This window comes from Etheostoma cragini, chromosome 4, assembly GCF_013103735.1.
Source record: "Etheostoma cragini isolate CJK2018 chromosome 4, CSU_Ecrag_1.0, whole genome shotgun sequence".
In the NCBI taxonomy this organism is placed as follows: Eukaryota; Metazoa; Chordata; class Actinopteri; order Perciformes; family Percidae; genus Etheostoma; species Etheostoma cragini.
This window is the reverse complement of record NC_048410.1, coordinates 27,285,584-27,313,427: the sequence shown is the minus strand read 5'-3', so window position 1 is coordinate 27,313,427 and position 27,844 is coordinate 27,285,584. Positions and strand designations below refer to the sequence as shown.

Here is a 27,844-nt window from a genome sequence, read left to right as displayed (position 1 = left end):
TGATTGGCTGCTTAGAAATTAAGTGTTAACAAGCAGTTGGACAGGTGTACCTAATAAAGTGGCCGGTGAGTGTACATACATATACGTATTATACCTTTAAACACGACCATATTTGCCGCTGTACCACCAAAATTTCCCATTTTTGGAGGATCAATACATATCTATCTATCTATCTATCTATCTATCCATCTATCATATGACAATAAAACACTGTACTGTGCTATGTGTGTAGGTCCTGGTGGTCAACCCAGTGTTCTTTAAGTACGCTTACGATCGTTGGACCGAGGGTCACGGTCGCTACCCGTCCACCGGCATGCTGGCCATCATCTTCGCTCTGCACACCTGTGACCAGGTAGGTGGGTGGGGGGGGGGGCGGAGTCTGGGTCTTCGTTTCTCACACCAAACATACTACACAACATTTAGTCAACTTTGTTTCAGTCAAACTTAAGTTCGGATTATATACTGTAGAGAGCAAAGGCCAAAAACTCCCACTGTTGCTACATTCAGGGACACTGAGACATTTGAACGACCAAATTCACATCCTTCTTTCATACCATGTTTGATTATTTTTGTATCCCTGAATGCACCTCGGATAAGGAGTTTTCCAAACAGTGTTTGCTCCTAAATACATTAACACGCCATGAGAACAGAACCGATGGTCCCATGACATGGTGCTCTTTGGATGCTTTTATATAGACCTTAGTGGTCCCCTAATACTGTATCTGAAGTCTCTTTTATATAGACCTTAGTGGTCCCCTAATACTGTATCTGAAGTCTCTTTTATATAGACCTTAGTGGTTCCCCTAATACTGTATCTGGAGTCTCTTTTAGACCTTAGTGGTCCCCTAATACTGTATCTGAAGTCTATTTTATATAGACCTTAGTTGTCCCCTAATACTGTATCTGAAGTCTCTTTTATATAGACCTTAGTGGTCCCTTATACTGCCTCTTTGCTTGTCTGAAACCCATGAAGTCTCTCTCTCATGGGTGGGCCAAATCCTCTGGGCAGGCAAAGCAGAAAAAGGGGAGGTAACCTTGCCCCTTATGACCTCATAAGGAGCAAGATGCCAGATCGGCCCATCTGAGCTTTCATTTTCTCAAAGGCAGAGAAGGATACCCAGGGCTTGGTTTACACTTATTGCCATTTCTAGGGGGACCATAGGCAGGCTGGGGGGGGGGCATATTAATGTTAACAAACCTCAAAGTGAAATGTTCATGCCATGGGACCTTTGAAGAATGAGTAAGTCTTCACATGTCACTTTTAAAACAAGTGCAGATCATGTATGTATTGACAGTACAGCATGCCATGTAGCGTGTCCCAGTAGATCATATTGCAGTATGTCATGACATCATCTCTGTACGTGGTCAGGTCTCGGTGTTTGGCTACGGCGCTGACGAGCAGGGGAACTGGCATCACTACTGGGAGGCGAATCGCTATGCTGGAGCCTTCAGGAAGACCGGAGTCCACAGCGCCGACTTCGAAACCAAGATCATCCACCAGCTCGCCAAGGAGGGCAAGATCAGTCTGCACCTGGGACGGAACCCATAGACAAGCCTACGGACCTTCTGATCTACAGACTGACCCACATACAGACCGACAGATGTGTTCGCCGGCCGACAGACATGAAGACAGATCTGTGGACTAACCCACAGAGAGACCAGCATCATTCACCACTTAATTGTTTTGACCAAGAACCAGCTCTCATCTGGTATTCAACTGGATCTGCTTGTTAGGCAGCAATATTTGAACATACCAGGACTACCTGTGGACAGAGTCTTCCGGGGACTTTTGGACGAGGTTCAGATTTCCTCCCGTTGGTTGAAATGCTCAACTTAAACATACAGACTGTTTTTCGGGACCCTCCACTTTATAAACAGAACTGCTGTCTGGGACTGCAAGGAAGGACCACACAAGTTTTGCTCTAAGCGGGAAACAACCACAGACTTTTTATATATTTGTAATGGATTTTATTGACTATAAACAGGGATAACCTCTTTTTTTTTTCAATCAAAGCACTTTGCCCTGCAGAAGAAATGGCATTAAGAGGCCACGCTGTTGCTTCTCTGTCCAACCACATTTCAGGACATTATACATATTTATATCATTTTTAATCCATCCATTATTCTAACTGAAACTCAATAGAAACCGTCTCTTACTGTCCTTACGGACTGATGTTTTCTTTCACATCTACAATTCCGGTCTCGACCATATAATATTGCGCTGGAGGCGGTGAGTGGGGGGGGGGGGATCCTGTGTGAAGCCTGCAGGTCTTTACTGACTGCAGGAACATTTTATTTAGTTTTGGATGTGAATGAAGTGTGATTTGAAGGACTTGTTTTGTTATATTCCAGCAGCTGAGCTCTAAAGTTACACTCTACAACAAGTTAAGATGTGAATCAGGGAGTAAAGCTGCAGATTGTTGAACTCCAGACGTAATGTAAGTCTGTGAGTCACAGCTCAGCTGATGGGAACAACAAGGACGAGTAGACCCTGCGCGACTTTCAACTAAAGATTTATTAAATAAAACATAACAATCAGCAACACAACCAGTGTGTATGGTGCAAAACCAAAAAGCTAATAAGGAGGTAATAAGGAGGTAGCAGAGGAATCAGCTGTCTGTCACTGTTGCTGATTGTCAGTCACAGTCGACTGAATGTTCTAAGGAGTGTTATCACACTGAGAATGTTTGAGTCCGAATCGTCTGTGTAAGATCGGTTATATATTTTCTTTCAGGTGTGCTTTGGTTTTGCATGACGGCTACTCTGCGAATCCTGTGTGGAAGAGAAACCTCCATCGCCGTAATCCAAGCGTACATTTTGGCCTTCACGTTGATGGTCAGCACGTCCACTCATGGTAGATAAAGTTTGCATACAGCAGCTTGATTTGAGGAAAAACATTTAATTTGTCCTTAAGAACGCAGGTAAACACTTTAACATTATCATGTTTAGTTTTGTTTTAAAAATTAACATAGGTGTCTACTTTGTCCAAAATCTGAAAATTTGAAAGAAGGAAATCTCACGCTTTGGCTCCTCAATTAGTCATTAGTTATCCTCCACTGCCTTTGCTAATGTTACTGGTTTCAGATAAGGAGAATAGCAGATTTTTTGCCTCAGTGCATTCACAATCTCACTAAAAATTAGAATCGGGATTAACATTAAACACAAGGTACATGAACAATGTTCATATTTCAGCTATTTGTCAGCGTGTGTGAATGAGTAAAATTGAGTCTATCAGTGCTGTAACCTCTGAGTTGCTTACTGTTCTGAATGGCAGTTGATCCCATTGCCTCCCTGAGCTCTGTCCAACACAGCTGTCTTTGGGGACAGACGCAGCTGTTGGAAAAGGAGTTTTAGACGATCCAACAAGCACTTTACTTAAAGCAGACTGAGGCCTCCATAAATAATCATAAATGCTAAATTATAATCTGGAAGCTGTAGCTTTGCCGCAGTTTAGAGCTCTACCTGGTTTGTCTGGAACAAATCGAATGGTCTCTTAAAACTGACTGCTGAGTCATCTAGAGCTGCGGTTTCATCTGTAACATCTGCTTGGTTTATAGTTTTTTGCTGAGCTTTAACACCGCGTTGGCTTCCTGAAGGAAAAATCTCCTGCTGGTAAACTTGGAAACTATCCACTTAATGAGGAACATTCAGCCACTAGCTGCCTTAGGAAGTCCTGAGCTGGCCTTAACATCCTAATCGCAGGTTTTGGAATCTGCAGACTAAGTTATAGTAAAAACATTCACTTCCTTCCTTAAAAAATAAATAAATCCTAATCTGTGTTTATTAGATTTCCTGCAGTTTGACAGTTGAATTGCAGGAAAGTGCAGATGAAATCAAATCAACAAATCATGTATGATGTACTGTATGTATGTTATTATAGCTTTAATTCAGCTCATCATGTTTAAACTTTGACTGTTTGAAATAAATGCCAGTTTCACCTAACAACCTGCTGTCATTCATCCATTCATACCACACAGAGAAGCACTGTTATATTTTAACACAACATAAACCCACCACTGTTACTTTCAATGAAATAAAAACACGTGAAACAAACTTTTTTTTTATCAAAAGCTAGGAGGTAAATGTTGACACAATCAAACCGAGATGAGAAACATTCTGCTGAGAGATTTGAGGTCTGTGAGAGTTCTTCCTCCTGGCAGTGTTGCTGCCACCATGATAAAAAAACAAAAAAAACAAAAAGAAGCTCAGCTTTCAGTCTAAGGTCGTTTAAGGTCATGTTATTAGGAATTCTATGTTTCGTTATCACTAGATACCAAATTATTCTGTTTCAACAATAAACATTTGGGCTTTTATTTCCACAAATCCCTTTACCAAACTCCTAGTCACGTTGTAACAAACATGTAATACTTATAAAAACAAATAAGTGTTTGTCAGATAAGATTAAATAAATTATTTGGTATGTACTGACAAAAAAATTTATCAAAACAAATCTCCTGTTGTGATGTGAAAAACTGTTTTCATGTGAAACGGAGCAAAAATAGGATGTAATAGTGACAGTAACTCGCTGATATCTTGTGACATTAAAGGCAGCTGGAAGCATCGGGTGTGTCCCATTTTAGGCTCCGCCTCCTCTGATTTTATCCACTTGCTGGACCCTCTAAGGAGGCGGAGCCTGAAATGAGAAGTGCTGATGATCTCCACAAGGTCAATAACATTAAAAAAGAAAATTAAATAAGAAAAAAGTGGAAGTTCAACTTCAAAATAAAAGTCAAGTGGATTGGTTTACTTTGAAGTGAAGTATTTGTGCTTTTAGATCCAATATAATAAAATATTTTTAAATAAAAATAAATAAATAAAAGTATCGTCAACTTCAGACATCAATGCTTGCTGATTGGTTTCTGCGAGGCAGTCTCCATGGCGATATAATTACATGACCCGAGCTAAATATAGGACTGGACCGTTGATCATGTGAACGCCAAGGTTGTTAGTCCGGTTCTGGGAGGTGGAGTAGGACAAAAACCTCCAAGTCTGACGTAGTCCCTCGCAAATCAGGGGTTCTTCTCCTCAGTACTCTTTTGGTTTGGTTCTGGTTCTCCAGGCTGACTGATGAGGTCTGGATCTGTACCGGTCCGGGGTCTGCACCAATCCAGGTTCATGTCAATCGGAGAGAAGCTGGACGAAGGACGACGGAAACAAACCCTTCTGGTCCGGTTCATCCTCTATGTAACCATGCTGCAGGCCCACACACACACACACACACACACACACACACACACACACACACACACACACACACACACACACACACACACAAATTAGAGAAACTTTGACATAGGGTTCACACAACAAGGCTTATTTTGGCACCAGATATTAGTTTTAGACACATTTTGGTCATTTAACCAAGATGGACAGCGAGTGAAGGAGAGTGAGTGATGCGTTGTCATACCGACGACCAGCAATGTATGCTCAGAACGGCTTCTGGATCGGAAAGTTATCAGTATGTAGTGTTGTATAGGTCCGTAAATTGTGAGCAAGATTTAAACTGCAGGCTAGTAAATGCTCGGTCTTTGGTCCAAAACGGTCAGTGGGTTGGTAAACTAGGAGCGATTTTCCCTCGGTCGGTTTGGTTTGGTTTCACACATGGAACAATCCAAGCGTACCAACTTGCGCCATTACAAATCAGGATGCACTGTTGTTAAGATTTAACAATGTGAAAGGCATTAGCGTGTTGCTCTTTCACATCTACTTTTAGTTAGAACGCAGCTTTTTTGATAATGGGTGGTCTGAATTCAACTCACAAGCGAGCCGGCACCCAAGTCTTACTTAAAAAGAGAAATGTTGACATTACATTATTACAGGAGACGCATTTGCTACATGCTGATACACTTGTCACTTACGCACCTAATATTTTTAATGGCAATTTCTACGGTGCGCTCACCAATCAAATGCTGGAGATATTGATCTATTGTTCAAGACTGTGTGGGACCCAAATATTGATCAACTGAATGCAAAGATCACAGAAATTCAAGCGTAAGCCACAATGTTTTGAAATCATGGCCCAGCAGCTTGGGTTTTATCGATATGATATTTGGCGTGCAGTTACACCTATATCCCTCATTCCAGATATTTGCAGACATTAATGTCGGCTCTGTAGAAGACCCCAGGATATTGTAGAACACCATACTATTCTGCTCTAATCCACTTCAACTAACCTCGAAGCTAAATCCACCAGATTAGACTCATTGTTGCAAACTAATTTAAAATATAACTAGTCAAGAAGGAAATAAACATCATTCTGAAAGAGAAATCTGAATGTCTAATTCCCGGAACGAGACAGGGCTTTTACTTTAAGTGTGTTAGACCTAGTCATCTCACCATGAGCTGACTGTCCAGTAACCATTTTCCAGATATTCCCGTTATTAAATCTTCAAATGGTAATATTAGAACTGACCCTGTATATATAATAAATAAATCCTTTCAGACATTTTATTCCAATTTGGATAAGTCCCACTGCAAAAGCGGGGTAAATTAGCTTGACTTGCATCAATTATCAGCAGAGGAATCAACTAACTTAGACAAATTGATCACTTTAGAGGAACTAAGGTTGGCAGTTCAGAATATGCAAAAGGTAAAATCACCGGGCTTTGATGGGATCCCCCTGGACTTGTATGCGACCCTTTGGGAACAACTGGGCCCATTCCTTCTGGATTCTCTATCGAGAAGGGTGAATTTTCAGAGGACGTTAACACAACCGTGACCTCTCTACTCTTGAAGGACTGAAAGTGTACCGAGGCCACCTCTTCAAGCAGGTCTCGGTAGTTTGGTCCCCTTTTGGTGCTCACCGGAGTTTGATTGACGCGTTCTTACCTGCCCACACAAACCGCGCCAGCAGGACAAACAAACTCCAGTTGGATTCAAACCAAACTGAAGGCTCGGACTAGAGTTTGTTTCCATAGTTACAGGTTCTCATCTATTCCATTGCCGGTGAAAAAGGGTTACGTGTTAATAGAAGACTGTATAATAGAGCCCAGAGGAGACGCACCAATCAGAACACAGGATGATGATACGTACCCACCAATCACTGTCCTCCTGTCCCAGGACCACCAGCACCTGTCCCTCAGAGAAGCTCAGCTCGTCGTGGTGGTCCGCCTGGCAGTCGTACAGCGCCTCCACCCGGCGGCTGGTCGCACCGCGGGGCTGATGGACAGAAGCAAATCAATCACGCTGAAAAATGTCCAACTAATATTAATAATAATGTATGGTAATAATTATTACAAAAGGGTTGTGTTTTAAAAAAAAGGCTAATTGTTGCAATGAATTTAATTAGGTGGCCGCAAAGATTTGTATAGTTGATTCTAAGCTGTTTCTACGTGGTTGCTAAGAGGCTTGAGTGTTTTATGGTTTTAATTGGCTTGTTCGAGATGAACTGCAGTTTCCTGCAGCCTTCATGCTGAACAGGAAGTCACAGAAACACTCATATCCTGTTAGGTCAGATCGCATGTACACAGTCTCTGGATGTTTTAATTATGACAGACAGAGTAGCTGTTAAAATGCTCTACATGAGATCTGTGAGTCATCTCTGACTTCCACACATGTGGTTTGTACGGAATAGCCCTTTAAATCAGACGAATAGCAATTCAAATCAACCTGAACGGGCCTAATGCTGACTCTAGGTGACGGCGAGGGAGTTAAAAGTGTTGAAGATCTCACCAATGATCTGCGAGGAAGCGGCTGGGGGGCGGGCCGTCTGCTGTCATTTTCAAAGCTCTGAGAACGGTGATTGGTGGGAGAGCCGTTGGGAGGGGCTTTTTTGACAGGGTGCAGGAAGTGGGAGGAGCTACCGTCACTGTCCGCTCTCCGAAAACCTCCGAGAAAAAGAGACAGAATGTAACTGTAGTATTATTATAGTCGTTTAAATTATTCCCTAGAGAAACAGAAATACAATTATTTATTGTATTATTTTTTTATTTTCTGTGAGAATATTTTTTTCTACAATATTTTTGAGACAATATGCATTTGCTTAAAAAAAAAAAATGAAAAAAGATGTGGGGGAATAAAAAGAATAAGCAACTGAAATAGAAGGGTAACTAACAGTTATTTCTATTATTGATTAATCTGCAAGAAACTCAATTAACTTGATCCATTGTTTGGTCTATAATATGCCATAAAAGATGCTCATTAAACAACTGATTATCAAAATAGTTGGCAATATTATTTTTTTTTAAATTTGTGACTACTCCTCGATCGTTGCAGCTTTACAATAAAGTATAAAAAAGACAGCGAAACCAATACAACGATATTACGGATAAAAGTGTGAACTAATTTCTTAAAAAAATGACATTAAGGAATATCATTTACAGTCTAACCGGTGGAGGAGAAGTTGCACGGGACCAATAAAAAATAAAGTTCCTTAGTTACACATGATAGATTCATCAGTCTCCGGACAGATAAAACAGATGTCTGGATAGAAAGTACCTCGATGTGGTCGTTCAGTCAGCGAGCTGAGAGGAGAAGCTGGACTGGAAACACACAGACAGGTTATGAATTATTATATCTATCTGACTCGGAACTGTATTTCATCTTCCTTCCACCAGAGGTCAGTGGAAGTCTCTCAAGTTAAGCTGAAGAAGAGGTGTTTCGGCTTCTTCATGCTTCAACACACTGACTCCTGGCTTTAACCTCACCTTTTTTGTTCTTTTAAAATTTGGGGGAAACCATTTCATGTATCTACTGCATCATTTTACACACATTTCACCAAATTCAGGCAGACATATCCGGTATCTTTTGACCCTTGTCAGGTTTAGAAGAAGGGTTTACAGTGGGGCAGTTCCATTTCAACTTATATAGCAGAGATTGAATAATGAAATGCCGTTTCACAGGTTGAAAGAACTATTTTAATGTCAGTACTATTTTAAGACCAAACCAGCACAGCCAAATCAGATGAGCTCAAGTAATCGACACTTAAAGTTCCAAATGTGTTCATTTGACTTGGTTTTACACTGGATGGTATTTGGTCCGTTTCCTTTTCTTATGAACAAACAAAAACAAAAAAAAACATGTTTTTTCTGTTGTTTTTTTCCAGTTGAAACCGGTAAAAACAGTTGTTCTTCTGTTTTAGCTGTGTAAAGTTAAAATAAGTTGTAAAGTAAAATAATGATGACAGACAGACAGACGGACAGGCAGACAGACAGGCAGACAGGCAGACAGACAGACAGACAGACAGACAGGCAGACAGGCAGGCAGACAGGAAGACAGACAGGCAGACAGACAGACAGACAGACAGACAGACAGGCAGACAGGCAGGCAGACAGGCAGACAGACAGGCAGACAGACAGACAGACAGACAGACAGACAGACAGACAGACAGACAGACAGGCAGACAGGCAGGCAGACAGGCAGACAGACAGGCAGACAGACAGACAGACAGACAGACAGACAGGCAGACAGGCAGGCAGACAGACAGACAGGCAGACAGACAGACGGACAGACGGACAGGCAGACAGACAGACAGACAGGCAGACAGACAGACAGACAGGCAGACAGACAGGCAGACAGACAGACAGACAGACAGACAGAAAGGCAGACAGGCAGGCAGACAGACAGACAGACAGACAGACAGACAGACAGGCAGACAGACAGACAGACAGACAGGCAGGCAGACAGACAGGCAGACAGACAGGCAGACAGGCAGACAGACAGGCAGACAGGCAGGCAGACAGGCAGACAGACAGACAGACAGACAGACAGACAGACAGACAGGCAGGCAGACAGACAGACAGACAGGCAGACAGGCAGACAGACAGACAGACAGGCAGGCAGACAGACAGACAGACAGAAAGGCAGACAGACAGACAGACAGACAGACAGACAGGCAGACAGATAGACGGATAGCAACCAATATCGGCCCAGTTATTTAACCTTTGGTTTTCCTAGTTTTTAGTGTAAACCCTGTTATTTCTCTGCCTTTTTTCATTGGTTCAAAAGAAAACAAGTCAATACACACGGACCTATTTAAAAAAAAAATTAAAAAAAAATCCAGACAACCCGTCCCCAATGTGACATCATTCTACTACACATCCATTCAGCAGCTGGGCTCCCTCGGATGTGTTGTATTTAAATTCAAATGCATGTTTTAATTCAGTGTGATTCTCAGATACTCACACACACTTCTTAAAGGAGGAGTCTGGTCCACTGTAGATCCTGGGACTGGTTGGCAACCCATAATCTACACACACACACAGACACACAGACACACAGACACACACACACACACACACACACACACACACACAGAGTTAATAACACAGTACTGTATCACTTTGACACATTAATTGCAGCGTGTCTCTCAGATGTTACCGTGGTTGCTGGACTCGGAGCAGCTCCTCTTGTGTCGGACGCCAATGGGAGGGGGAGGCGTCGACTTTCGGTTTCCTGTCAGGGGGAAGAAGACCTCCCCCTCTTCCTCCTCAACTCCGTCCCCCCCAGCAGGTGGAGGAGGGGGGGGAACGTTTGGAACTGAAGGATGATAGAATGCAGAGATGGAGGATTGATTTTTGTTCTCTAAACCTGGTCTTTGCGTTGCAATTTAAGTTAATAAGTGAATAAAAACAGTATTAGTGTCAAAAGGTTGTCTTGCCCTCATTGTTCTCTGTAAAGTTAGCTGAAGTGATGTCATGAGGCATTTGTGGAGTAAGAGCTGCAAAGGACTCCGTTAAAATAGTCTTTTAAATACTACACTGCTGGTAAGGAATTAAATGGAGTAACAGGCTTTAAATGTGACATATTTTCTTTTTAAAAATGAGCTGTGTGTGTACAGCCAATTCATTCTGCTGTGCAGAGCGTTAATTCTTGTGGATTCGAAATTTGAAAGTGTTAAATTGAGAACGGAATTCGGTGTGGTGGTGATAAAACAGAAACTTAGTACTTAAAGTAAATGTCCTAATTTACTTTCTACCACTGATAGTGATATGTCTAATGTACATGTAAATACAAATGCATTTAATAATAATGAGTGTGTGTTTAGTATAGCTAGGGTTGTGTTTGCTGCCATTTTGGAGTGAATTTTGCTTGTCCCAACCGCTGTAAGTCATCTCCATTAAAAGAACCTGGACCTTACTTATTTCTGACGGCACTGGTCATGCAGCAGATGAGAGCAAAAAAAACAAACACCTGGAAACATTGCAGATATAATACAACTCAGAACATGAATCTGAGCTGACCTTTGACCCTGGGGGGCAGCGGCGGTGCAGGGGAGGACGGCGGAGGAGGAGGGGGACTGGAGGTGCAGCAAGAGGGTCGACTGTGGAGCTCCATAGCCATGGCCAGCCTCCTGCCCACGCTGAGCAGACCCCCAGCTCCTCCAGATGAGGATGGGGGGGTGGGGATAGAGGAGGCAGACTGACTTAAGTTAAAGGGCCGGGGGGGGAAGGAGAAGGAAGAGGAGGAAATGGAGCGCTCCTTCTTTACTGGGCCATTCTGAAACCAAAGAGAGAGAATACTAAAATGATCAGAATGATTATTTTTTGCAGTAAATGGTTTATTAATAATATAAATGTATCCTTTATTAATCCCGCAAGGGGAGACTACAATTTACACTTTGTTGTTAGTACACATATTACACACTGGCCTGAGTAACACACACGTGCTCAGTACCTTTACATGCACTAAATGGAGAGAACTACCGTTTGGCAACTAAATGACACTATCAAGGCATCATGGACGTAGACACATTTATTATCCCAAAAAGCCCAAAAATTGTACTGTATGTGCTCAATAAAGATGAACAAATATTCGATGGCTGTGACCACATATGAGCCTGCATCCATGCAGTCATGCATCCCCAATTTCAGCCTCCTAAGGCGAAAAATGGCCGAGCTACAGAGGTGCTGGTCGTACCTAAAAATACAAAAACTGGACTGCCACAATCCTAAAAAACATTGTCATGTTGAAATTTAAATGTATGTGTTCAAGTATTCTTTTTGTGCTTAAATTGTAAAATATAAGACTTCTGCATTAGAACAAGCTTGGTGCATTCGACCACTAAAGTAAATAGTGATTAAAGTAGTAATAGTAGTGGTAAAGTATCCAGAGAGGCAGATAATAATTTAAATATACTCTTTACAAGCAGAAAACAAAGAATACTATCAACCTTGTTGTTTTTCTTCTTGAAAAAAGGTGGACTATAGCAGATGAATCAATCAAAAACTAAAGTTGTCAGTTGCCAGATCACCTTTTCGTCGTAGTCGTCGTCACTATCGTAGAGATCGTCATGGCGAAGCCTCCACTCGTACTCCACGTGGACGTGATGGTCAAACTGGTTGGACTGGGCCTGCTGCAGCTGCACAAACACAACGCGGTTTTGATATAAATGTAACACGGACATCAATAGGCACATATGTGCAGCTTTGGCGCGACGGCCTCACCAGCGCCTCACAGTGGCCGTGCTTCAACCTGCGGCTCACGTCCAGAGCGGTGTCCCCAACGTCGTTCTCTGTTCACACACAAACAGTTGAAATATAATTCAGATGGTCTCTGTCATCATGTCCACCTAAAGGAATAGTATGTGTTTCTACAACAGTGAGGACGAACAAGTTGAGAGTAAATGGTACATTTCAAAAATCCCCCAATTTCCAAATTGTCTATGGGGATGCTTACCTATATGGAAACATGTATGTAAATGTTTGTGTGTGTGTGTGTTTGCGTGTGTATGTATTACTGATGTGTGTGTTGGCCCTGGCTCTCAGCAGCAGTCTCACACAGTCGCTCTTGTTGTGCAGACAGCTGTAGTGCAGCGCTGTGTTCCCCGCTGATGTCTGCGCGTCCACGTTGGAGCTGAGGACAAACGCACACACAGGTGAACACAAAAGGTGCACATGTTTACACACGCTGAGATGACACCACTCACAAACGTCGTCAGAGCACACTGACCAGTTCTGAGCTAAGAAGTCCAGGATGTGCAGCGACGTCCTGTCAGACAACAGGACGGCGAGATGGAGTGCGGTCTCCCCTCTCTCCTGTTGGCGTGGAAACAAACTGCTGAGTGTGTTTGTTTATGGGAGTTCCCTGATGTGTGTGTAAATTGTGTTTCCCTATATGTAATAAAGAATACCTATTGGTGTGCCTGTATATGTGAACCTGTGTGCATCCATACGTGTACAGGTATTCCTTTGTGTGTACCTTTATGGGTATAGTTGTATTTGCGTGTGTGTGTGTGTGTGTGTACCTGAATGTGTGTGTGCAGTGGCTGGCTCAGCTCCATCCTCTGAGCATACAGTTGGATCAGACTGTAGATGTCGCAGCTCTTGGTCGCCTCCTGCAGGGCGAGTCGCAGCGCTGCAGTAGAGCTGTGGCTTCGCCTCACAAAATGAACGTCTTGATACTTTGACAGAATGAAGTCTTTACGTTCCCCCCTGAACACACACAATAATATACAGTACAGACTTTATTAAAGGAAAATATGGAACAGTTTTAAATTTTTTTCTAGAAAGAGTGCGTGTGTGTGTTTTCATGCATGCATGTGTGCGTGCCTTACATGTGGCTGTGTTGGGAGGGCTTCAGTGACGGACTCAGCAGGTTCGCCTCCAGAATTTCATTAAAACCAGAGTTACCAACATTCCTTGCCAACTACGGGAGAAAGAAGACAACATTTTATCACAACCCACATCTTATAGTGACGAGTACTCCATTAAAAAAATACTATTTGTTTGGTTTTGCTTGCAGCCAATTCCCACAAGTGTTCTTTGATTTAATGCAACGTGTAATTTCCCGACTAACGCAGCAGCTATAACCCATAGAGTCTATAGTGTGGTCAAGGTCAACACTTTCAATACCCAGCCCTCTTCTACTCCTGAACATACAGCATACATACAATAATGTTGGGGCCTTTTGAAAAAGTGTAACTTAACCCCTTAACTAGTTTTTTCAGCTGAAAACCAATGTTTTGGGGGATTTAGTAATGTTGTTGGTGGATTCAGGTCCAAAACTGGCCATTTTAGAGCAGAGTATTTGACTTTTACAGACTGAGATACTCATATGCATAGAGACTGCCTTTACTGGTCGAAAACCAGCTATTACAATAGAATTTTGCAATTGGCTGATCTGTTGCTGGGGGATGCTTGTGATGCTGGTTTTCCTTTCCACCCTAAAGCAGGGACATTCTGTAGTGAGGTGCAGCTTAACTAAAATTGAGGGATTGTTTAACTTTTCAAGTTGGGCCAGAGAATAACCGCAACCAATCAGTTAACAGTCCTGTGACATATTGATCAATGTTGCAAAGAATTTCTTCCCAATTAACTGAAATTAAAAGGACACACCTCCTGGAGACAGAAAAATGTAATGTAATTGTGGCAAGACACAGTTCACTATTAATTATAATTCCCAAGGTGCTTCAGTGAGAAACATCCATCCAATCAAGGACCTTTATAATCTGTTATGTGGGCGCCTGGATAGCTCATCTGGTAGAGCGTGCGCCCATATACAGAGGCACAGAATGTCTGATATCTCACGTCTCAGGCTTTATCACAGCAATGTAAATCCTCAAAGCCAGACTACTTGTTAGCTAACAAGCCAGACCTACCAGCAGGTCTGAGGTCCCCAGACTGTCCAAATTCAGAGACTGAATCCTGGAAACGTGGACCCCCATCTCCCTGTGGATCCCCGAACACTCAATACAGGTAAGGATGCCCAGATTGGTCGAGATCCATCCAGGATCTACAGAGAGAGAGAGAGAGAGAGAGAGAGAGCGCATTAAATTGTATTGTCTTGGCCAGTTTCAATGATTTTAGCATCGAAAGTAGCGATAGAAAAAATATCTAATCAGCGATGCCACTGACTCAATATGGAAAAATCGGTCTGTCTGTATTTCCTTGATTAATCATAGTGTAAAATGTCCGTCACAGTTTCCCAAAGCCAGAGTTGACTTCTTCAAATTGCAGTCCAAAACCTGAAAATAATTGGGGTTGCTAGGTTTACCGACATAGACGAGTAAGAAAAACAGAAGTTGAAACAAGGGAAGTTTCTAATTTTGTGACGGTTGACTAATGGTAACAACCACAAACGAACTGGTCAGTTGTGCACATACAGCAAATTTGAACATGTATTTAGTTTTTAAAAAGCAACAAAGCGGCTGCTGTAAAACAGCAAGAATTGATGTAGGAGAACATTTCTGCTTGAGTCAATGTTAAACCTCTAATATAGTGTTTTAATTTCATATTTAATCACAGGTAACCTTGAATATTACTGTTGATAACTTGAATGGTAGTAGGCTACACCTATCATATCATTTAGGTGAAATCCTGTGGGCGAAATCCCGTTCTGAGGTTGCAGCACCATCATTAACAGAATTAAGATTTACAATCATGTATTTTTTTTTAAAGTATCTTACTGGTTTTCAGGGAACATAACACAAACATTTCAAAAACGTTTCAGAGCGAGTCAAATTCTTCTGATGGCGCTTTGCTACAGTGCCTTCAACAATGTTGTAAAGAAAACTGTCAACACAAATAAAGTTCTGGGATGCAGAGCATGTCCACAATGGAGGACTTTAGTGATATGAGGACGGATAAGTTTATGTGGACTGATAGACTAGGAAGAAAAACAATCAATCGCTCAAATAGGTAGTTATCTGGAAATGAAAATACATCTATAGTGTATAGCGTTTGCACAGCACGACCAATAGTAAACATCTACCAGCGCCGCATATATTTCAAATAAGAAGAGCAAACTATAATTCTACATAAATCTGACGAACACAGACACAGTTTTACAGACAAAATGCAAAACAGTGACTGCTTCCTAAAACAGGAAGGAAAGCTGGCAAAAAAAGCAGACACTGTTATTACATACATCCCAACACTTATCAATATTCTTCATAAATATATCAATAAACATCTCCATCAGTCAGGCACAAACTCTGACCATAATTACGCTTGTGCTTTCCATACACCCGTTGCTTCAGCCTATTATTTCAGATGCTACCCTGGCTGTGGGAAGAAATCGGGAGAGCAAATAAAATGTTTAAAAAATAATTTAAACTCATGTAGCCAACATTTGAATATGTTTCTATATTTATTCATTTTAGGGCAAAATCACCATCACCAAACCCATCCATTTTAATATTCAGTGGCCTACTTTTATCATCGTAAAACACAAATAGCCTATACGATCTCTAATCTCCAATTGAACCTGATCTCGACCAGGTTAGGTGTTCAGCATAAGTTACCGTAGCGATTTAACCTGGTAACAAGTGATCACCATCGTGATACAGAAAATCCTGGGTTGAACTTGAAGTTGCCTCGATAACGCCAAATCTTGCTTTCGTAGTTCAGGCCTCGGGTTAGGTTCACAGGCTCAGTTACCATAGTAACAGATTCTGAGGTTAAGTTACCCCTCTTTGGTTTGATTAACCTCCCTTTCTGAAACAGAAAACCCAGAGTTTCCCTCATCTCAGGGTTAACAAACTCAGAGTTTTCACTAAACCTGCTTTCTGAAACGGACTTCTGGTTAAATAAATGGTAAATGCTCTACATTTATACAGCGCCTTTCTACCGTACTGGACAAGGCGCTTTACAATTTTCCTCTAATTCACCCATTCACACACTCATTCATACACCAATGGAGGCACAGCTGCTATGCAAGGTGTTGACCTGTCCATTGGGAGGAACTTGGAGTTCAGTGTCTGGCTCAAGTTCTGGGGATTGAACCGTACACCTTGTAATTAAAGCACAATGATCACTTGCTAAAATAAAGATGCATTGATTAAGTGATTGATTGATTGATTACCTGGAGCTCCGCAGTCACAGCAGCAGTTGTTTCCTGGCATCCGCCTGACGTCATCAGTGATGGCCCGGGTCAGATCCTCCACGCTGCTCTCCCCACAGCCTCCCCCTGTCCCCCCCCCGTCCAGAGCTACATTCAGAGCTTCCTGCTTACTGTTACTGAGCACCGAGATCCAGCTGAACACAAAGATAAACGTAGACACTTTTCTTTTTTGTGATATCAACATAATTACAGGATGAGCCCACTATCAGACATTATCAACAGCTCACCAGAATAAAGTTTATTTTTGACTTACGCCACACACTCAGCATCATCCTCTGCCAGGAAGTGGTAAGTCCGATTATCTGGAGGACAAAGTGTCTGTTACATATTACGCACTTATATCGATTACACACTTATATCAATCAATCAGGGCAGTCTTAGGCCGTTATCTCAGTGTGTGTGTGTGTGTGTGTGTGTGTGTGTGTGTGTGTGTGTGTGTGCGTGTGTGTGTGTGTGTGTGTGTGTGTCTTACGAGAGATGAGGTCAAAGCATTTCTTGTCCTCTACACTGGGTTTAACCTGACAGGTGAGCAGGTTGAGTCTGGTAGGAGGTTTATTAGGCTGAGAGAAAGAATTAAAGAATTTTTAAGAAATAAAAAATAAATTATAACTGTAAGAATCATAACTTTAACGTGAACACACACACTTATTTTAAACATTTATGCACACACACTTGTGTACACACAGGTGAACTCACAGTAGCGTGTGCGATGGTCAGGTAACAGTTGTGAACTGAACATTTCCTTTTCTGCCACATTTTCCTCAACCTGAAACACAGACACACACAGGCTTACTCCCACTACTGATACTACTAATAGTACTAATACTGATTGTTAGTGATTTTAAGTGTACACATTAGTGTGTGTTTAATGTTTTTTACCCGTCACTCTTCTTGTAAAGGAATCCTGTTCTTTCTGTCCCATACTGTTTGTCTCCCAGCAGCTGATGCATACTGTACACCTGCTTAGGTAAAGAGTCCTACACACACACACATACACACACACACACACATAAATAACCCGCTGAACAGCATTATCATGTGGGTTGGTGTCACATCTGTGTTTCTGACCTGCTCTGTGTGAACGACTGGCCTCAGCTGATCTCTAAGAGTCACAAGCTGCTTCTTCTCCTCCTCCTGACGCTGCTTCACCTGAACACACACACACACACACAACAGATCAACTGAGCCAAATGTGTATTTTAACTAATTCAGACCCGGCCAAAATGATCTTGTTAATTCTTATCCAGCTAATTTGGTTTTTACAAGATATCATTTTAGATGAGTTTGTTTTTGCCGCTGGTAGGCTCAGATTGTTATTATGCGTGTCTGACTACATTATGAAATGATGGAGAACTAGCTGTTATCCTGCCAAGCTTTCATGTGTAACTTAATAATCCTGTCACAGTGCAGATGTGTCACTTTGCGACAAGTAGCCTACATGATGCTAACAAGAGACTTCTGTAATGTCAATACAATAACAAATGGAACTACATAGATCGTTTACTACTGGCTACAAGTTAGCAATCAAACCATCATAAATAGCTAAAGGGTTTTTGAAATGATTTCCATCTTCTTCTGTTTGTAATGAGAAAAGTGTATAATTTTATGGATTTCACAAAATTCAGTATGGCACGTTATCCGGTAAACTGTTTAAATCTGAGCATGCGCAAATCACATCTGCACTCGACTCACATCGGGTACACACATCCCATGGTTCAACACCGTGGTCTTTGGACAAGTCACCTCGCGAGGTTTCAGAACAATACGTCAACAACTTCCCAGAACAGATTCCAAGCCACCGCGGCAAACACATTGACAATGCCTTTTATAGGATTACATTGCAGCCCGATTTGCACTGCCAGTTATAGTCTTTTTGCTTAATACCGGAAAAGTAGTTATTACAGACAATCATAAAGTGTACTTGTACCGTGTTCAGGACTCCATTCAGCTCCTCCATGTACTGCTTCAACCTCTGAGTGGTGGAAACACACTCCTGCAGAAAACTAGAGACACACACACATGCAATAATTGGCAAACTGGCATGGTTGTATCTAGTGTACTGTACTGTACTGTACACACTTATATCAATCAATCAGGGAACCGTCACCTTATAATGGTGGAGAGGTTTTGTGTGTCCCTATGTACCTGTGGGCTGTGTTGTCGGTGTTTGTGCTCCGGGTAGGGTCCGCCCATGGCAAAGTGGTCTTAGGTAAGGGGCTAGACAAAAATGGTTCAAACCCCCTATGAATCACGAGAGAGATTTGAAGTGACCCTGCCCGGAGGAAGCCGGGGCCCACTGTCTGGAGCCAGGCATGTTTAGGATGACCGGCCTCTCTGATCTAAACCAGTATGGTTGTCTGTTGTTGGACTTCTGTGCTAGTCATGGATTGTCTATAACAAATACCATGTTCAAACATAGGGATGCTCATAAGCACCCTAGGCCAAAGGTCATTGATCAATTTTATAATCGTTTAATTTGACCTGAGGCCGTATATTTTGGACACTCGGGGGAAGAGAGGGGCGGAGCTGTCAACCGATTTTTTTTGCATCCCTGTGGAGGCTGGGGCAATTGAACCTGAGTGGACAATGTTCAAAGTTTTCATTGCTAAAGCTGCGGTGGAGAGCTGTGGTCTTAGGGTCTTAGGTGCCTCAAGAAACAGTAACAGTAGAAGTACAGCTGGAGGATGATGGGGGATTGTCGTGCTGGAAAGGAGGGTTCGGCCGATAGTCGAACCTCGGATTGAAGAGGAACAATGCGGATTCCGTCCTGGTCATGGAACAACGGATCAGATCTTCACTCTCGCAAGGATCCAACCAGTCTAAATACGTTTTGTGGATCTGAAAAAGGCGTATAACCAGGTCCCCCGGTAGATACTGTGGGAGGTGCTGCAGCAGTATGGGGTGAGGGGGTCCCTTCTCAGGGCCGTCCGATCTCTGCATGACCAAAGCGATAGCTTTTTCCGGGTTCTCGGCAGGGAGTCAGACTCGTTTCAGGTGAGGGTGAAAAGCTCAGTCATCTGTGAGAAGCTCGGAGTAGAGCCGCTGCTCCTTCGCGTCAAAAGAAGCCACTTGAGGTGGTTCGGGCATCTGATAAGGATGCCTCCTGGACGCCTCCCTAGGGAGCTGGTCATGGCACGTCCAGCTGGGTGGAGGCCTTGGGGAAGACCCAGGACTAGGTAGAGGGATTACATCTCCAACCTGGCCTGGGAACACCTTGGGATCCCCCAGTCGGAGCTGGTTAATATGGCTCTAGGAAGGGAAGTTTGGGGGCCCCAGCTGGAGTTGCTCCCCCCGCGACCGCAATAAGAATGATGGATGGAATCACTGAGGGCAGTTTTAGGCAGCGTCCTCATTGTGTGTGTGTGTGTGTGTGTGTGTGTGTGTTCTTACTTATTGTGGCTGTGGTAGTGTTTGATGAGGTTTTGCAGAAGGTCAACTCCTCTCTTGGTCTTTATCTCGTTGACCTTAATCAGATACTGAGACAAAGAGAGAGAGGAGTGTATTTATTGGACAGAGAGAGGGCTGCATATTTTGTAAGTGATGGATTTGATAGTAGTTAAGGAGCAGCAGGGTGAGGAAGAGGTTAAGAAGTGCGAGGAGGATCAGCAGGAGCAGAAGGAAGAGAAAGAAGAAAAATATGGAGAAAGAAGCAGATGGTGAGGAGGTGAAGGTGAATGAGCAGAAGGAAGCAGGGTAAAAGAAATAGAGGTAGTGTCACTGACCTCACACATGCTCAGTTGGAAGGAGCGTCTCTCTTTCTCCAACTCCTCTGCAATTTCTCCTCCGCTGACCTCGGTCCTCACCATCCCATACTGACGAGCTAACTCCCTCTTCTCCTTCTCCACCTGTTTACTGCACGTGTGTGAGAGAAAAAGATTAGAAATAGTAACCTCAGACCTTTAACATTAAAACTATGAACCTCTTACCAACCTGCTCACCTGTCAGGTTAAACTCAGTGTAGAGGACAAGAATTGCTTCAACCTTCAACACACAGACTTGAATTTTCTGTATGTGTGTGTGTGTGCATTTAGAGACCCTAATTTACCTGCTGACTCAACACACACACACACACACACACACACGCGCACACCCACAGCTTTATTTGAATTCACTAAGTACATGTTTCTTTTGAAAGTTTTATACATTTCTTTCACCATGGTCGTCTTTACATCTTCTACCATCACATTTTCTTGTTTTAACTTATGCATTTTTCTCCAGCAGACATATTCAGGTTTGTCGAAATCTAGACAAGAATGTTTCCAGGTGCCTGAAACCATAATGATGATATTTACATACTCAAAAACCTGAACAGATAACAACAAAAGAATTAATAAAAACGATTCTGGTGTGCATGTAAACCCACTCAGTGTGTGTGAGATAATGCTGTTTGATTAACTCACAATCGGCTCTCATAGTCCCTCCATGCTCTGTCAAAAGGCTTCTTCAGATCCTGCAAAGACAGACAGAGGAGGAAACAGTAGTTTAGATTCTCTGTAATGATGAGGCTGTAAACACAAGTGACAGACATCCTGAAGCTATGGAGATCAAATATGATGGCAATAATAACTCTTGTAAATGACTGAAATGTGGTGAAAAATGTGGTCTGTCAGAGTTTATATGTATCATCCATTGGATATGAAAGTAAGTAAAGATAAAGTCCTCACCCCCTTCACCTCCCTCAGGTCTCCTTTAACCAGGGAGTCCAGGAAAAAGTTGATGTTGTGGAGCATGCTCTTTAGCTGCACACAAATATACAAAAATACAAATAAAGTAACTTCCAATGTCAACTAAAATAAAAAATAAAAGGTATAACAAGGGATAACAACCAACATATTATTCATTTAACATTGGCAATGGGGGGAGTGTTGAATTGACCAAATAAAACTAGCCCTAGGTTTCTGTTTCCCAATAGAGGGTGGAGTGGACTGGTTAAGGCTCAATTGGCTTTTAAAAAGCTACTTTTAAGTGTATTTTTGTACAATGGAGTTTGGAATGGACCAGTTAAATGATATTGTGTTTTGAATTAACAGACGTTGGTTAAGATATAGATGTTGTGTATTGAATCAGAGGTTTTTCCAAAAGAGTTGGAATGTAGCAATTAAGGGAATATTGTTTTTAAAGATCCCATGGCATGGACATTTCACTTTATGAGGTATTTTAACATTAATATGCGTTCTGGCTCTAGTGGCTGTAATTCTGCACCAAGACTGAATTTTGGGAAAGAGACTTCAGATACAGTATTAGGGGACCACAAAGGTCTGTATGAAAGAGGCTTACGATAGAGTATTAGGGGACCACTAAGGCCTATATAAAGAGACTTCAGATCCAGTATTAGGGGACCACTAAGGCCTATTTAAAAGAGGCTTCAGATCCAGTACTAGGGGACCACTAAGGTCTATATAAAAAGACTTCGGATACAGTATTTTGGGACCATTGAGGTCTATATAAAAGAGACTTCAGATACAGTATTAGGGGACCACTAAGGCCTATATAAAAGAGACTTCAGATACAGTATTAGGGGACCACTAAGGCCTATATAAAGAGACTTCAGATACAGTATTAGGGACCACTAAGGTCTATATAAAAGATACTTCAGATACAGCATTAGGGGACCACTAAGATCTATATAAAAGAGACTCCAGATACAGTATTAGGGGACCACTATGGTCTATATAAAAGCATCCAATGAGCACCATGTCATGGGACCGTTAACTAGTTTTCCAGTGGAGTTTGGAATGGATCACTCAAGAATGAATACCAGGTATTCAATTAGAGGGTGTCTCATTAGAGTTTGCAATAAACTAGTTAAAACTAATTGATTTTGAATCAAATACTTCTATGTAAGATTTGACTGCAAACACATTTAGTCCATTTTTTATGGTGGTAAATCGTCTAATTGAAGAACACAGGAAACCAGTCTGTACTGAGGACCATAACGATTGAGCAGCACATTAAGCCAAGGTTAGAATTTTCCCAATACATCTGGGGAGTTGGATGCCTTTTAGAGTTTTGTGTTTTATAATCCTTTCCTTTTTACTAATTTTATGCATGGATTTTGGAGACAGGACATTGTGTATTTGTTTGACGGATCACGACATGTCTTTGTACCACAGTAGCTCTCGAATTATACTTGGAACCAGGCTTAAAACTGCAGCTAATTGTTATACTGTGATGTCACACTGCTGTCACTGATGACTTACCAGGTTCTTCATGGGGGAGAGGAGCTCTTTAGAAAAGTCGGCCAGTCGACAGAAGGCAGAGCCGACCTCTGTCTCTCCGTTTGAGTGACAGTTGACCGACAGCTTCTCCATCGAATTAATGTACTGCTCCAGGTGGGACACGTGGTCTGACAGAGAGAAGTGTTAGTACAGGAATTCACATTTGTGTGTGTGTGTGTGTGTGTGTGTGTGTGTGTGTGTGTACCTTGTCCTGATGTGTATTTGGCTTTAGCAGCTTTCTTCATCTTCTGCAACACCAACCGGTCACTGTCCAAAACCTGAACACACACAAACACATATTTGACAGTTCATACATTTAAACCTCAGGGATGTTTTTACCATGAATGTGTGTGTCTGTCCTGCTGAATGAACACACACACACACATACACGGGGAGAGAGACAGAGGACGAGCTTTGTTCTTTGACAACAGACAGCTACATTGCTGTGTGTGTCACTTTACACCGAGATCTCTGTCTTCATTATTTCTGACAACCACACAGGCCTTTTTCACAGCAGACAATTTGACTTGCCATAATAGAAAAATCTAATGTGGGGTAATTATAACTATTTCTAATAAAGTGGCAATGTAAGTGTTCCCAGTGAGTCCGCATGCACAATACCAGGAGCCTAAAACCAATTATTAATTTTATTATTTACACATGTGCTTTTCCTACTGGGATGTGTCAATATTTCAGTGAAAATACCCTGGCATTGTAAAAGATATATGATCAGGGCTGATTAATTGGGAAATATTTCATTTTCATGTGATTTTTTTCATCAATGTCATAATATTAGGTTATTTTTTAAACATTTAATTCACTCGATTAACCGAAAACAGACATTACTCTCTGGGTATTTTATCTCAATAAGTACATAAAAAATACTGTATCCTGACATTAAATGCATTAAATGGAGCCAGTTGAGTTGGTTTGGGCATCTGATCTTTGGGAGGTTTTTCCTGGGAAAGTCCAACTCACAGAACCCACTGGAGGGATTATATATCTCACCTCGTCTGGTAACGCTTGTAAAATCCTCATTAGGAAACTGGAACCACAGACCACACATTATGTATCCACTCAGTCTAGTTTATACTATCAACATGTAACACAAACGCAACGTTTTATGCATAAGATGTTTTCTGTCATTTCCAGTGTTCTAGCCTTCCATGAATGTAGTAGCATCAGTGCACAGGTTGCAGATTAAGTCATAGCCTCATCAATGCTCACTGGTTCCTCCTCATAACCATTAATTAACCATACAATGAATACTAATGAGGATTCATCTGTTGTCGTGGTAACATATGCTGACTCTGTAAGGGGGGGGGGGGGGGGGGGGGGGGGGGGGGGGGGGGGGGGGGCAGGCAGTTTGAGTCTCTGTTTTTCAGGTGAGTTGATGATTTGAAGTCCTCAGGTCAACGACTCCACTGACCAACAGAGTGAGTGTGTGTGTCTGTGTGTCTGTTGGGGGTGGGGGGTTGCTGCCCTTTGGTCTTAAGCCCCCCCCCTCAAACACACAGAAGCAGACATCACACCACAGAAGATTGATCAAAACATGCATGGAAATGTAGATATCCAACTATTTTGATATTCAATTATTTGTTTGACTGTTGGTCGGACAAAACGAGACATCTGAAGACATCACCATGATTATAAAGATTTAATAAGAATATGTTTATGGCATTTAATTATCTAACTGGGATTGGTATTATTTGCTCTGGACGAAGTTCAAACGGCGATACACTGCTGAGAGCTGATGATGTTTAACCATGTATGCAGCTTATTTAAATAGTTTATGCTACTGAGTGAAGAATTAAGTTAATTGAATATTTTATTATGCAATTATTAGTGCAATTATTATTGCATTTTCTTTTGCAAAGTGCAAGTGATCCATCAAATCGATGCTATTTTGGAGAGGCACCGTCTCTGCATCCAGAAGTTAGCAAACTAAGATTGTGATTGGTTTAAAGAAATGCAAACATTTTATCCTATTGTGGAATGTGTGGTGTAGCCAGACCTTTGTCCACAGCACTGTGGACTAAGGTCTGGCTACACCACACATGGCAGTGAGAGACTAATATAATAAAACTGAACTTATTGTGTACGTTTTAAAAGTTAAGCTCTCCTTCTTGGCTCCGGGGCCAGGCGCCCGAGGAGTCAGGCCCTGATTGTAGAGGAGAAACAAACACAACTGGTCTACTAGGCCAATGGTTCTTAAATCTTTTACACATAGTCTTTCACGTGAAAAGGTTTGGGAGCCCTTAACTAACAAATTGACCAGACCCCTGATTTGATAAGATGTCACCACAGGGTCACCAACCCCAAAAAAATGATTTTTAGATGTTTTATTACATTATATTAAATTAGGTGTATGAAAACCATAACCAAATATTGTCATTGTCTTATGATGGATGGGATTTAAGGGAAAATTTATAGTGGATAAAAGTATTGCCCTTTTTACCCCTTGGAAAACCCTCAAGGAACCCTGGGGGTCCGCGCTTTACTAGGCTACTACCACTCCCTGTGTCAGTACTGACCTCCTCCAGCAGGTAGATGGTGTTTCTGCAGCTGATCATCTTGGAGGTGAAGGAGGAGGTGGTGGGGGAGCTCCAGTCCTCCTGAACCTCTTGCAAGAACTCGGGAACCGACACGCACTCCGGCATGGTCCTGCTTAACCCGGGACCAGAACAGTCTAACAGAGGTCCGGGACTGACAGATGAATTCCACACAAAGAAGGAGGGAAAAAGGCGAATCTCCTTTTAAGGCTATATGATCAGTAATGGAAATATTAATTTAAAACTCCACTGTGCAAAAGACAAACAATCCCATTAGTAGCCTACTGGTTCCACTTCACACTCCCACAGTCCCATGAAGATAAATCCGCATTAACAAGCTGATAAAAAGCGTAGCCTAATTAAAGACCTGCTTCTTCCGTCAGTGTGACTTCATCGCACACCGCAGCATCAGCCGCTTCTGCTTCAGACAAAAGGTGATCCGATCCAGCAGGAAATAAATCCGAACGGCGCAAATTCCCCCCAAAAAACGACAATTATAACAGTCCCGGGTCATTAGCGTGTTAAAACCGCCTCTATTCGCTAGAGCCGCTTCATTCAGAGAAAACCCCACAAAACCGGCCGGGTCTCTCCGTGTGTGAACCTGACAAAGAGCGGAGGAGCTGAGCGCAGAACCGGACCCCCCGGACACTGGGACCGGGCTCAGATAAGGCAATCAAATCGGTCTCTGTTGTCCGCTCAAGGAACATGTCTTTTTTTTCATCATCAGCTGATTTCCCCCTGCTGAATTCCTTCTTTATTCAAACCGCATGGAGAGGCGCGTGCACGGTCCGGGGCGGCGGGTCTCGGTGGCTCTGCCTCGGGAGCGCGCACCGCTAACAGAGCAAAGAAGTAGACCTAAACCACATTACATCAGTCTGTTTCATTCATCTCAAACCTGCTTAAAGTGTGAAAAAAAAGGTTTTGAAAAATAAATGATTTAAACCACCTTCAAAAATGAGATTACTAATTATGGGTTGTTTTTTTTTGAAAGAAAAGCATAGGAGTTTACATGCTAGCAGCTCTAAGGCTGTCCTTAGGCACAGAGGTGCTAGGCTAAAGTCAGCATGCTTACAATGACAATGCTAACATGCTTATGATGGTAAGCAGGTATAATATCTTACCTTAGCCTGCTGACATTTGCTAATAACGTATAAACTTAAAATAGAGGTTGCTGAGAATGTTATTAGGTTTTCTGGTTTTTGGACAGAAGTCAAAAGTACTGGAGGGATCTAAAGTTTTAACCTGTTGAAAGATAGACTAAACATTAAGGGTTAATTTATCACAATTCATCCTGGGTAAGACAAAGATGTCTCAAACCCATTCATCCAACAGTGGTTGAGACATTTCACACAAAACCACAAATGGGAACTTCATGGTGGTAGTAGCGCAAAGTTCAGAGGATCACCAAAGTCAGTATGGTTCATCTTCTGGTGGCCACGGATGTCTGGACAAAGTTTCTTGGATATCAATTCAATAGTGGGGTGCCGGTCCTGGTCACAGCGGCCCAGGGTCCAGTTCCGGTCTCTTTGCTGCATGTCGTTCCCCCTCTCTCTCTACCACTTCTCATTCTGTCCAATAAATGAAGGCAAGCAAAGAAATTAATAATAATCACCAGCGACAGCAGCTGAAACATTTGTGACACAAAGTGAACCTCATACTGATCTTCTGACATCACTTCCCTTCTAGTCTCAGAGGCAAAAAATCAGAGCAAGCATCTGTAAACAAACCATTTCTAACTTCCTGTTGATCTGCCTGAAGACGAGGACAAAGTTTGACGTCCTGACTTTAATTTCACTGCCCACCACCTTCGAAATTCGAACTGTGTTTTCTCATATTCGTGTTTGATAATCTCAACCGAACATAATTAGTAAACTTAAGTAGTATTGATAGATATTTCATTATCTACACAACAGCTTTCCATATTAGTTGCTGATCACATTCCTGGTCTTAAGAGGATGATCCCTCGACACTTTAATGACTCCATGACTTTTCCTCTAGCGCCACCCACTGAGGATAAACTTTACATTTTTAGAACGGCTAAATCATCAAGATGTTGTTTGTCTCTGTAGTGAACCACGGAATGCTAGCACGCAATTAGCTTAAGTTCAAATGATATGCATCTCAGGAGGAGCATCTGGGAAAACATACTATTAAATCTTGAAAACTCTGAAATGAAAAAAAAAGCACCTTTTTACTGTCTGTTACTGACTGATTTTAGTATTTATTCATTTATTTACTTTGAAATAACGGCTAACATTTATACTGAACAAACTAGTACAAATGAAAATATGAACT

General features: G+C 42.1%; 2 protein-coding genes and 1 long non-coding RNA gene across 5 annotated transcripts in view; 2 read left to right on the top strand and 1 right to left on the bottom strand.

Annotated features, from left to right (window-relative positions):
• Positions 1-1,662, top strand: part of st3gal8 (ST3 beta-galactoside alpha-2,3-sialyltransferase 8) — a 20,568-nt gene extending 18,906 nt beyond the window's left edge. Inside the window, 2 exon segments of the mRNA XM_034868310.1 lie at positions 233-352; positions 1,370-1,662. Coding sequence (XP_034724201.1) covers positions 233-352; positions 1,370-1,549 — 300 coding nt within the window. The 3' untranslated portion in view covers positions 1,550-1,662.
• LOC117942712 overlaps positions 1-1,814 on the top strand; it is a 24,171-nt gene extending 22,357 nt beyond the window's left edge. Inside the window, exon 3 of the long non-coding RNA XR_004656199.1 lies at positions 1,735-1,814. This is a non-coding gene — a long non-coding RNA (uncharacterized LOC117942712). The remainder of the gene's footprint in view (positions 1-1,734) is intronic.
• A 3,101-nt stretch (positions 1,815-4,915) lies between these two features.
• unm_sa1614 (un-named sa1614) lies at positions 4,916-26,354 on the bottom strand. Of its 3 annotated transcripts, none has more exons than XM_034868251.1 (28): positions 25,532-26,354; positions 23,203-23,275; positions 22,980-23,125; positions 21,444-21,518; positions 21,180-21,229; positions 20,502-20,631; positions 20,170-20,255; positions 18,707-18,782; positions 17,848-17,928; positions 17,659-17,756; positions 17,476-17,545; positions 17,252-17,339; positions 17,033-17,081; positions 16,741-16,913; positions 14,537-14,670; positions 13,493-13,584; positions 13,184-13,370; positions 12,889-12,974; positions 12,677-12,792; positions 12,384-12,451; positions 12,191-12,298; positions 11,181-11,436; positions 10,318-10,476; positions 10,123-10,186; positions 8,437-8,480; positions 7,672-7,826; positions 7,033-7,158; positions 4,916-5,193 (listed from the first exon to the last, which is right to left on the bottom strand). In XM_034868251.1, exons 1-28 carry the CDS (start codon positions 25,655-25,657, stop codon positions 5,119-5,121), a joined length of 2,991 nt encoding a protein of 996 aa, XP_034724142.1. In that variant the 5' UTR covers positions 25,658-26,354; the 3' UTR covers positions 4,916-5,118. The 3 variants fall into 3 exon arrangements, with proteins under 3 accessions (XP_034724142.1, XP_034724143.1, XP_034724144.1); XM_034868252.1 differs by having other exon boundaries at positions 10,129-10,186; XM_034868253.1 differs by having other exon boundaries at positions 4,928-5,193; positions 7,037-7,158.
• Between the last annotated feature and the right edge of the window lie 1,490 nt (positions 26,355-27,844).

Bases quoted from the DNA above. Each gene is read 5' to 3' on its own strand.
- unm_sa1614 (XM_034868251.1), bottom strand. From the start codon at position 25,657: ATGCCGGAGTGCGTGTCGGTTCCCGAGTTCTTGCAAGAGGTTCAGGAG. The intron at 10,187-10,317 runs GTAACATCTGAG...GTGTGTGTGTAG, and splicing joins CTCCGAGTCCAGCAACCACG to ATTATGGGTTGCCAACCAGT. The intron at 8,481-10,122 runs GTGAGTATCTGA...GTGTGTTTCCAG, and splicing joins TCCTCCTTTAAGAAGTGTGT to TCCAGCTTCTCCTCTCAGCT.